The sequence below is a fragment of the Cherax quadricarinatus genome, chromosome 35 (genome assembly GCF_038502225.1).
Source record: "Cherax quadricarinatus isolate ZL_2023a chromosome 35, ASM3850222v1, whole genome shotgun sequence".
In the NCBI taxonomy this organism is placed as follows: domain Eukaryota; kingdom Metazoa; phylum Arthropoda; class Malacostraca; order Decapoda; family Parastacidae; genus Cherax; species Cherax quadricarinatus.
Genome location: NC_091326.1, coordinates 30,596,382 through 30,608,644, shown reverse-complemented (window position 1 = coordinate 30,608,644; position 12,263 = coordinate 30,596,382). Strand labels below are relative to the sequence as shown.

At 40.1% G+C, this 12,263-nt stretch overlaps 1 protein-coding gene across 1 annotated transcript in view; it reads left to right on the top strand.

The window, feature by feature from the left end:
- LOC128695221 (potassium channel subfamily K member 13-like) overlaps positions 1-12,263 on the top strand; it is a 699,428-nt gene that overhangs the window by 181,318 nt on the left and 505,847 nt on the right. The window contains exon 2 of the mRNA XM_070091527.1: positions 1,075-2,112. Coding sequence (XP_069947628.1) covers positions 1,392-2,112 — 721 coding nt within the window. The 5' untranslated portion in view covers positions 1,075-1,391. The remainder of the gene's footprint in view (positions 1-1,074; positions 2,113-12,263) is intronic.

Below are 12,263 nucleotides of genomic sequence, written 5' to 3'. Positions count from 1 at the left end.
TCCTCCTAATTTCCAAACTACGAATTCTTTGCATTATATTCACACCACACGATGCCCTAAGACATGACATCTCCACTGCCTCCAGCCTTCTCCTTGTTGCAATAATCACAACCATTGCTTCACACCCATATAAGATCATTGGCATAATTATACTCTCGTACTTTCCCCTCTTTGCTTCCATGGACAAAGTTCTTTGTCTCCACAGACTCCTCAGTGCACCATTCACCTTTTTCCCCTCGTCAATTCCATTATTCACCTCATCTTTCATAGACGCATCTGCTGACACGTCCACTCCCAAATATCTGAATACATTCACCTTGAGCATGGATTCAAGCTATTTCAATGCTACCCAGCATATGTGGCATTTGTGTGGCCACATATGCTGGGAATCTTGTCCGTCCCAGTAGCAGTATCGAGTCCTGCTGACTGCGATCTTTCCCTGTATATATATATATATATATATATATATATATATATATATATATATATATATATATATATATATATATATATATATATATATATATATATATATATATATATATATATATATATATATATTCAGATGTGTCACATGCTGGATTGATAATGTTAACAGTGGCTACTAAGTGAAACGTTATTATAAGCTGGTATAGAGAACTACTTCCTCCACTACAACTTGCCATAACTGACATCAATGAGTTGATTTTTCCTGTTAAATAAATATAACTTTCGCAGTGTTAGAAAAACTATTATTAATATAAACGTAAAACTTTTGAATCGCATCATCTAACACGATCTAGTTTTTCTACATACGTATCTTATATATCTTGGTATCAGCGACATCTTTGTTATACCAACTTGGATTATCCTTTTCCTTTAGCACTTCTCACCTCCCTTACTGACTATGTTTCCTGCCTCCTTTTTACCCCTCGCTGGTTTTGATCCGGCATATTACATCCTTAGCACATCCTACTCTGCAGGGCTATATGGTCTTGTAGGTTTAGCGATAAGTTTTCATAATAATAATAATAATAATAATTCTGAAATATTTGCACCTTGGATATTCTAACCAAGTTTCTTTTTCTTTTTCAGACACTGGTAGACAGTAGAAGATTTGTTGCTGGGTGGCGCTAGTGGTTGGGACAGTGTTATCCTTTACAATGATGTTGAGTGACGCGCTCCTTCCCGTCTCCACATGAAGCATTTAAACACCTTCACTCAACCTTGCTTCTGTGAGGTTACGAAGATTTACTGCAAAGATCCGCAGAGAAGGTAGTGTGGGGCAGGACGAGTGAGTGGTGGTTACGCACTCTGCGAGGCGGGACGTGGCTACGCTGCGCCTCAACACCGGCCACTATGAGGAAACTGAGGGCTTCAGAGGTTCCCTTCCACTGCCCGGACAGGTAGCGATGGTTCACATGGACAGTCGTCGCTCTCACACCCAACTGGCTAACCTGGAGCGGTCCTGGGATGCACACACCGGCGAGTCTATAGAGCTACCCGACACTCCCCGACACATCAACAGACCAGTGTGGACAGTAGATGGATGGACGGGTTCGCAATCCGGCCGCGCTACGCACCGAAAACCAAATATTAGTAGCAGCAGCAGTGGGGATACTGACAGCTACTCCGACAGCTATGGAAGTAGCACCAGGACAAGCATCAGTGGAGCCAGCGTGGGGTGTTGTACCTGTCTGTGTCCTGCATCACGACGTTCCTCCGTCGTCAGACATGAGACGGAGGTGGTGGTGATGCCTGCAAGTGCGCGCCTGGCTACACCTCGACCAAAAAAGGGCTTGCTGCGCAAACTCTCTTTAAAGGAAGACAACGCACGTTTCCTGCTACTGGCGATAGTGCTGCTGCTCTATATGTTGCTAGGTGCTCTCGTTTTCCAGCTCTTAGAGGAGGAGAATGAGAAGCAACAGAGAATCAAGCACATGTTCCAGTACAACAAAATGCGCCAGATAGTAAATGATTCTATTAATAACAAACGTTTGAACTTATCTCAAGTTGATGACCTTGTGTTTTCTTGGGGTAACATGTCCAGCCAACGATACACGCCCCAGGACCGACAACTTTGGGATTTCGCTGGCAGCTTTTACTTCGTCTACACTATTGTCTCTACTATCGGTAAGTCACTTTTACGTTCGCTTATTACCACTCCATTTATGATATTACAGGTAAATGAGTAGTATCGTAACATAAATATGACGCAATAAACAGCAGCGGCTCACTGGCTAGCCTTCTGCTCACAACCAGAGGAATCCAGGTAGAGCGAGACGTATTGACAAGTCTACTTGCACCTGCTCACCCTTTTATCCCAGCAGTAAATAGTTACCCTGATGTTAGTGGAATGTTGTGGGTCACTTCCTAGGAGAATGGGTGGCAGTATACCTTCGATATCGTTGGGTTTCTAAATGAACTGTGGCGGGATAATAGTTACCAGCCTGGAAATTCAATAGTGTAAAACTCCGGCTGTCATAGAAATGTTATGGAGACTTCATTTGCTACCACAGACAGTTGCATCTATGTTTCTACCTTCGTAACTACGCATCACGATATATTATCCCCTATCCTTGTAAAAACTTTCAGTTGATACGTAGGTTATTTCACACTGATAATTTTGTTTTCATAAAAGGGATTACCGAACAGACGAGGACGTTTAACTCCTTTGTATTTCAACAAAAGTAAATTCACATGTCTCGTTTGGAACCTTTTTCTCACTAACTTTGATCTGCCATAAATTCGTTTACTTAACTTCAGTGATGTTCTTCACCTTATGCCGTAGTAATTAAATAAATCGTAGACCATTACATGGATATATGGGGAAAAGGGAGTAAAAACAAAAGTCATCTTTAAACAAATAATGATTTGGGGTTTTGTGAATATATAGATCACTCTTTGGTCAACATTTGCAGAGTTGAATGGTAATCAAACAATTCGAAATTAGATTGAACAAAATTAATTAATACCCACAAGTTAAGTATAAAATTGCAAGAGTACACCTATAGGACATTTCAGTGAGGAGACGTTTAGATCCTAGGACATTTCTCACTCTTAGTATATGCAAGGAGGCATTTGATATAAGGAACTCAGGCAATATCAAGTGATGAGAAGAGGTGAGTTCGTAGAGCGATCACCTGACGGTCATATCTCGCGGTGGGCGAGGCTAAACGTTGTCCAGAACCAGCGTAGTACTACAATTTACTGTGTCTATCAGATTTGCCAAAGATATTTAAAAACTTGACATTCTACAGTAATTCTGGTTCACTGATAATCTGAGTTTTGTTACAGTTCGTCAAATGTTCTCAGTGGCTGCGGATGGGTTATAGTAGGCCACTTCGTCGTGTGGTTTCTTATGGCCTTGGAGGCCATAAGAAACCAAGAATCATAGTGTGTTGTCATCACATGAAAAGACCAAGTAACTCTTTTTTGGCGTGTAAAGAAGATGTGGCGTTTAGGCAGGATGAAGATGGTAGGGAAATGTAGACATGTGAAGTCTTATGAGATGAAGGAGCATTTCTCTTGGAAAAATACAAGACTTAATATTCCGAAGGCTATAAGGTTACAAAAAATCACTTTATCCTTCCCTTCTTCTGTTGGTGGGGTTTCTGTATTCTTTGAATGATCGAGTCGTTATCTCTTCTGCAGGGGAGATCTAAGAAGGGTAGTTGTGTCTTCTTCAAGTTCTAAAGTAAATTTAATGCTTAGTTTGACAGCGTTGATTTGGTTGAAGTTTTGAATTTTGAAGAGAGTTTGCATAAATGGGGAGAAATCAGAATGGGGGAACGTCACAAGTGGTGTTCCTCAGGGGTCAGTGTTGGGCCCGTTGTTGTTCACAATCTACATAAACGACATAGATGAGGGAATAAATAGCGACATAAGCAAATCTGCTGCTGTCACCAAAATAGGCCGTCCAATTCATTCTAATGAGGACACTAGAGCACTCCAGGATGATTTGAGTAGACTGATGCAATGGTCGGAGAAGTGGCAGATGCAGTTTAATATAGACAAATGCAAAGTTCTAAATGTTGGACGGGAAAATAACCATGCCATATATAAACTAAATAATGTAGATCTTAATATTACGGATTGCAAAAAGGATTTAGGAGTTCTGGTTAGCAGTAATCTGAAACCAAGACAACAGTGCATTAGTGTTCGCAGTAAGGCTAACAGAATCCTTGGCTTCATAGCAAAAAGTATAAATAATAGAAGTCCTCAGGTTGTTCTTCAACTCTATATATCCTTGGTTAGGCCTCATTTAGACTATGCTGCACAGTTTTGGTCACCGTATTACAGAATGGATATAAATCCACTGGAAAACGTACAAAGGAGGATGACACAGTTTATCCCATGTATCAGAAATCTTCCCTATGAGGATGGACTGAGGCCCTGAATCTGCACTCTGTAGAAAGGCGTAGAATTAGGGAGGATATGATTGAGGTGTATAAATGGAATACAGAAATTAATAAAGGGGATGTTAATAGCGTGCTAAAAATATTTAACATAGACAGGACTCTCAGCAATGGTTTTAAATTGAAAAAAAGTCAGATTCAGGAAGGATATAGGAAAGCACTGGTTTGGTAATAGAGTTGTGGATAAGTGGAAGAAACTCCCGAGTACCGTCATAGAAGCTAAGACGTTGTGAAGTTTAAAAAATAGGTTGAATAAATACATGAGTGGGTGTGGGTGGGTGTGAGTTGGACCTGACTAGCTTGTGCTACTAGGTCGGATGCCGTGCTCCTCCCTTAAGTGACATGACTGACCTGACTAGGTCAAGGCGTTGGCTTAAGCCAGTGGGAGAACTGGACCTGCCTCGCATGGACTAGTAGGCCTCTTGTAGTGTTCCTTCTTTCTTATGTTCCTAAGTTTTGTCACGATACTGGAAGGCTGGTGTCACAGCTGATCTTCCGTCTACGAATTTTGATGGCGTCGTCAGTAGGGATATTAGTAGTGCAAGAATGGTATATAATACCGACAAGATGAAATTAAGACACATGTGCAACATCTGGATATCTTTATTGTAGACGTTTCGCCATCCAGTGGCTTTATCAATACAAATTCCAGGACATAACTTGAAGACAGTAGGACTATATACAGAAGTTGAGGTAATCAGTCCCTCAACCTTGGAGTAGGTGCGAAGAGCACCGTAGTCGTGGAGATTCTGATGATATTAGTATAACGTGACGTCATAAGAGATCATATGTTTCATTCTGATGACGATGATGCTGGAGACGTAGCACAGGTCACCGGAGTGTTCAAATGCATGAGGCTGATAGCTTCCAGGAGTCCGTATAGATATCTGGTAAGTAGTCCCACTGCGTGGCAGTATTGTACCTTGGCCGGAGAGGATGGTTCAAAGAGGAATGTTTGGTTTATGAGTTCTGGATAGACCTTACAACTGCGGTAGTTTGAGCTTTCCAAAGTAAAGGTATCTCTGTTGATTCCAAAGTAAAGGTATCTCTGTTGATTCCAAAGTGAAGGTATCTCTGTTGATTCCAAAGTGAAGGTATCTCTGTTGATTCCAAAGTGAAGGTATCTCTGTTAATTCCAAAGTGAAGGTATCTCTGTTGATTCCAAAGTAAAGGTATCTCTGTTGATTCCAAAGTAAAGGTATCTCTGTTGATTCCAAAGTAAAGGTATCTCTGTTGATTCCAAAGTAAAGGTATCTCTGTTGATTCCAAAGTAAAGGTATCTCTGTTGATTCCAAAGTAAAGGTATCTCTGTTGATTCTAAAGTAAAGGTATCTCTGTTGATTCCAAAGTAAAGGTATCTCTGTTGATTCCAAAGTAAAGGTATCTCTGTTGATTCCAAAGTAAAGGTATCTCTGTTGATTCCGAAGTAAAGGTATCTCTGTTGATTCCAAAGTAAAGGTATCTCTGTTGATTCTAAAGTAAAGGTATCTCTGTTGATTCCAAAGTAAAGGTATCTCTGTTGATTCCAAAGTAAAGGTATCTCTGTTGATTCCAAAGTAAAGGTATCTCTGTTGATTCCGAAGTAAAGGTATCTCTGTTGATTCCAAAGTAAAGGTATCTCTGTTGATTCCAAAGTAAAGGTATCTCTGTTGATTCCAAAGTAAAGGTATCTCTGTTGATTCCAAAGTAAAGGTATCTCTGTTGATTCCAAAGTAAACGTATCTCTGTTGATTCCAAAGTAAAGGTATCTCTGTTGATTCCAAAGTAAAGGTATCTCTGTTGATTCCAAAGTAAAGGTATCTCTGTTGATTCCGACTTTAAAGTGTTGCTGTTGTACGCTTCTGTACGGTGGCTGGCAGCACAGAACGAATTTTTTAATTGAAAGAGGGGGAGGGAGGTTGTACATAATTCTCCATGTTCATGGGAAAGAGGAATTCTGAATAAGGTTGACGCAGTAAGATCTATAACTTGCTTATCTTGTTGATATTTTTGGTATTTTGAACAAACTGAATCTTCTGATGCCAAAAAAAAAAAAAAAAAAAAAAAAAAAAAAAAAAAAAAAAAAAAAAAAAAAAAAAAAAAAAAAAAAAAAAAAAAAAAAACATGCAAATCTGTTTTCTCACCAAGGCATCACTAAGGCTTTTCTTGACAAATTTGAACTCTGGACCATAAGAGTCGAAGGTAAAAATTTTGTAAAAACAAACCTTCAGAAGGCAAATTCAATATCGTTTACAGAAGTTACTGGACGAATTCCACCGAGAGTTTCGTGAGATGGACAGGACACGTGATATGTTGTTCTTTCGTTGGAACTCCATTAACAACAGATGTTAACAGTTTTCCAGAGGATCTTCAGGTGGAATTCCTGACTTTGAAATATGATTTGGCGGCTCAAGATGTGTACCAGCAGCCGACCATGAAGGAAATTTGGGCCAGAATGACTGGGCACTGCCCAAATTTGTCAGCACATTCAATCATAATTTTTTGGTCATTTGCATTAATTAAATGTGGATTTTCGTGTCTGCTGCACATGAAATCTGAACAAAGGAATCGGGTTGCAGTGGAAAGCTGGTCTTTTAGAGGAGAATCCAAACATCAGTATACTGTAATAGATATATATAACACCATTACAGTATGTTAGATGTCTATTTTTTCTAAATTTCTCGAAAAAAATGTTGTGGTCCTCTCCAAATATTGGAAAGCCTGTCAGCGAGAAGAGGTGGTATATCCAGGTTTTTAAAAGCTTGGCCAACAACATCAACATTATCGTTGCCACCGCTAATGAGGGAGGAGAGGCGGTGATACCCAACACCTTTCTCCACTGACGTCACGTTTCTCTTCAATAATGTCCCTACTGACGCCGCCATCGACAATCATAGACAAAAGATCAACAAAAAACGACTTTCTGGTACCACGACAGGAATTCACTGAGTCTACTAACCTGGTACCATGACAGGACTTCACTGAGTCTACTAACCTGGTACCACGCCAAGACTTCACTGAGCCTACTTACCTGGTACCACGACAGGACTTCGCTGAGTCTACTAATCTGGTACCACGACAGAATTTCACTGAGTCTACTATCCTGTGGGCCAAATTCACTTTCATCTCTCACCAAGAAAGCTGCTGGAAGCAACGTTATAGTATTCCAACATTCTCACACAACGTTATAGTATTCCAACATTCTCACACATACAATGAGAGCTGCTGGAAGTAACTAAGATATTTGACTTCATCATTCTTATCGCATATCGTACTGACAGTACATAGCAACCCTTCCTCGACATTGCAAAACACCTCGACCAAAACGCAGATTTCCACGTAAGCCTCTTCACATCTTCTCTAATTCACCCAGCACTAAATAGATTCCTCAGAGTTAGTAAACTATTATCGGCCGCATCTTGACTGTATGATAGTAAACCATAGACTAGACTGGACTTACAAATGAACTGAGGAAAGATAACGACCAACAGTCTGTAAATTAACTGAATAAAAAGCTTAAACACTCTTTGGGACGGGAAAGCTTAATCTAACAGTAAAGCTTAAGAGGCTTAGTCACATAGTTTAAATTCATGTGTCCCACTACATATGACTTAATTAAAATAATTCTTTGTATCATTCTAATTAATAATTTCATAAAATTAACAGATAATATAATTTCTCATTCAGGAATAAAGAAAACACGACGCTCGTGCTAACTAAGGAATAGGTGAGTTATTAATTAGTTTGTTATTTTCTCTAATTAAAGAGCAAGAAAAAACTAGTTCCAAATTGTAAATTTTGAATTAGTAATGCAAATTTTTATGAACCTGCTGAAGTAGAGAAATCAGACACGTGATCGTCAAGAAGAACAAGAAACTCCCTTTTGCGTGTCTTAAGTATTCTGTTGAGAGGAAGCCTAGACACAAAGGTCGTTCCACAGTCACTAAAAACAATGGAATTCAGCCCCACTCCACAGAGGTGGCAGTTAAAGCAGTTACAAAGAATTATAGACCGATAGCACTAATGTCCCACATCATAAAAATCTTTTAAAGGGTTGCAACAAACAAGTTTGCCAACCTCCTGGATACTCAGCAATTGCTCTATCCAGGGCTAGAACATGTCGCTCCTGCCTCTCACGGCTACTGGACTATCATGAAATGGTCTTGGATGCACTGGAGGACAAACAGAATGCAGATATAGTATACACAGACTTTGGAAAGCCTTCGACTAGTGCGATCATTGTGTAATAGCACACAAAATGCGTGATAAAGGGATAAGGGGAAAAGTGGTTAGATGGATCATTAATTTTCTAACCAACAGAACACAAAGAGTAATAGTAAACAGAGTTAAGTCAAAGGCAGTTACAGTGAAAAGTTGTGTTCCACAAGGTATAGTACTCGCTACCATCTTTTTCCTCATCCTCATATATGACATAGACAGAAATGCAAACCATAGCACTGTCTTCCTTTGCTGACAATACTAGAATTTGCGTGAGTGTCATCCATTCAGGGTACTACAAATCTCCAAGTGAATATAAACCAAGTCTTCAAATGGGCTACAGAAAAATGAAGTTCAGTGTAGACAGATTTGACAATTACTCCGCTATGGATAACTTGAGGAAATGAAAGCTAGATCGGAGTATAAACCAAACTCTAGCCACGCAATAGAGCAGAAAACTAATGTTAAGGACTTGGGAGTGATAATGTTATAGGACCTCACTTTCAAAGATCACAGCAATGTCGTTATTACATCTAGGCAAATGATATGATAGATAATGAGAACCTTCAAAACAAGGGATACCAAGCCAGTGATGATTCTCTTTAAATTACTTGTTCTCTCTAGGCTTGAATACTGTTGTATACTAACGGTCCCTTTCAAGGCAGGCGAAATTGCAGATCTGGATGATGTACAGAAAAATTTCACTGCACGTTTAAATACAGTCAAACACCTCAATTACTGGGACCGTTTAAAGTTCCCTAATGTACGAAAGCAAAAGACTCAGGAGGCGGTGCAACATCCACCCCACAATGAGAAGGAGGGGTTCCACGAGTACACTTAGATGCAACACAATAAGTGTTAGGGGTGCAAGACTCTTCAACTTCCTCCCATCATACATAAGGGAAAAATTATCCATAGACCCCTGACTGTCTTCAAGAGAGAGCTTAATTAACGGGCACCTAGAGTCAGTGCCAGACCAGCCTGGCTTGACTTCGTACGTTGGACTGCATGAATCCAGGAGTAACAGCCTGATTGATCAGGCTTGATCCACCACAAGACCTAGTCATGGACCGGGCGGCAGAGGCGTTGACCCTGGAACCCTTTCCAGGTAGGTAGATAGACGTAACCAACACCTGGGTGCCTGTATTTGAAGACGGGTCTCCAACCACAGAGACTTCTTTTACTCTATACGGAGATGATAAATCCAAATGAGGCTTCTGTGTCCACTTTCTCATCTTCTCAGTATTGTATATCATTATTGTAATAAATACTTGTTTAATTAGGCTACTAAATTCCACTTTCAAATTTACTATTCAGGCATGTGTCACTTCCGGCATTAGGTTGATGTGCATCTTCTGCTATATGATTGGTACTCTGATTACCTACTAATCACTGTGGCCTCTATCTAGTCTTCTTTCTATACTTGGTCTTTGCTGCCCATCCCGGTTTTTCATTCCTCTATTCTTGCTGGGCTCGACTCTGAATAACAGGCTGACTGACCACTTTATCTATCTCCTCAGATTCTCTTGTTTCCTTTTCCTGTCTTCTCAGGTATTTACTCGCCTTATTGCTTCACATCGCCTCCTAACAGGAAAACACACGACTTCATCTCGTTAGGCATGTCTTTTTGTATATCAGGACGACTACAGTTAGCTACTACTCTTCACACTTGTTCATCTCGATACCCCTTCAGAGACCATCGTTCTTTCTCTCTCTCTCTCTCTCTCTCTCTCTCTCTCTCTCTCTCTCTCTCTCTCTCTCTCTCTCTCTCTCTCTCTCTCTCTCTCTCTCTCTCTCTCTCTCTCTCTCTCTCTCTCTCTCTCTCATTCTCTCTTGTTTTGTTCTATTAAAATGCATTTTCTCTTACCCATGACTGTTCTTCCTGCTTGTTGACTAGCCTCTTTGTGGGAAACTGCGTCACATATTTTCTAACCGTTGAAAAATAGGTACTTAAATTATTCCTGTCGTGCCTGCTCCATTTCCGTTGTCTTCCCTAAGCCCTTTGAGCTGTCGTTAATGACTCTAAGCCTCTCCAGTTGTTTCGCTGCTCTCCCTATTACCGACCTGTGTCTAGTGCTGACTGCTTCCTTCCTTGACAACTATAACGACATTTTCTGCTTTCCGGCTTTCTGGGATATGCTTAGTCCTCGACGACTTGTAGATTTTCGGTAGCAATTCACACAGTATTTTAAGGTCTTTCCTCAGTAGCCAAGAATTCTTCTTATCAGGTTTCATTACTTTTGGCTTTTCCAATTAATTTAGCAGCTTTTATATGTAATTTATGTTCCCTTATTCTCTCCAGCATCCCTCTTAATATCTCGGTGAATACATCCTCGAAGAAACATTGTTTAGTTAATTACACTTCCTTATCAGATCTCCTCCACCTTCAGAACACTCTCTTGATCTCCAGCATCATTCTTCTGGTGATGCCATACATGATCTTTGGTTTTCACTTTCGCTTGGCAGCTTCTCACATTGTCCGGCAGCCTATCTCTTCATTCTCACACTGTCCGGCAGCCTATCTCGTCATTCTTACATGGCCTGATTTCTAAAATTCTTTGATCAACCACGAGTACACCATTTAGTAATCTAGATTTTTCTCTCCTCACTTCGTCATCCTTTTCACATTTTTTTCTGTCAGGTTATGGAAAAAAGAGGAGGCAGTATGTATGGACTGGAACCATATACAGTATTCTGCATATTAACTGGGACAGTTTTGAAATAAGACATTAATTTGGAAAATTAATGTTATTTTAAAAAATTCTCAGTAATGATATGACAGACAGTTGATTTAATAAAAGTTCGCTTTTACAAATATTGCTACTCGCTGTAGCATAGAATCAACCAAAGTTAAGCATATTTTGGAAAGTTCTTTGGCAAGGTCCTAATAACACCTGCAATTCGCTTCTTCAAAAATCCTGTTTTGCGATCCTGCGTTTGGTTATTACCCATAGAGTCTTAATTGGGTTAAGGTCAGGAGAGTTTCCAGGCCAATTTAGAACGCTTGGCCCACTTCGAAGAATGTCAGCATTTTTCTAAAAGTGTGACATGGAGCAAGATCCTGCTGGAAAATGCCTTCTCCATCGAGAAAGTCTTTATCCACAATGGGAAGCAAACGAGTTACCAGAATTGCCTTGTATTGGTCACTGCTCATCATTCCCTCAACAATAACAAACCGTCTAGGGCCTTTAGCAGTAAAAGTACCCCAAAACATCTTAGGTGGGTGTTTTAGCGCTTATTGAAAGTGTCCATTCCGAAGAGGTTCGCCTTTGCACAGTCTCACAACCATTGATCTATAAATATGTACTTCAAAATATGCCACATCTGAAAATATAACTTGTCTCCATTCATATGTCATCCATCTCTCATGAACGAGTGCTCACCGCAGCCGTTTTTACCTCATAACAGCAGCAGCTAATAATTGCTTCTTAACCAGCTTTCTGGTAGTTCTGCCAGTTTAAGTAGCCTTCGTCAAACAGTTGAAGAATCAACATATATACCAGCTGAAGCCAGATCTTTCTGTAGATCTTTGTTGGTTTTCGTGGGATCCTTTACACTATTTCTTATGATAACATTGTCATTGTGGAGTGTTGTCTTGCGTTTTCTTCCACATCTTCGATGCAACCCTCCACAATCACCAGTGTCGTCAGCTCTCTTTAGAATCCTACC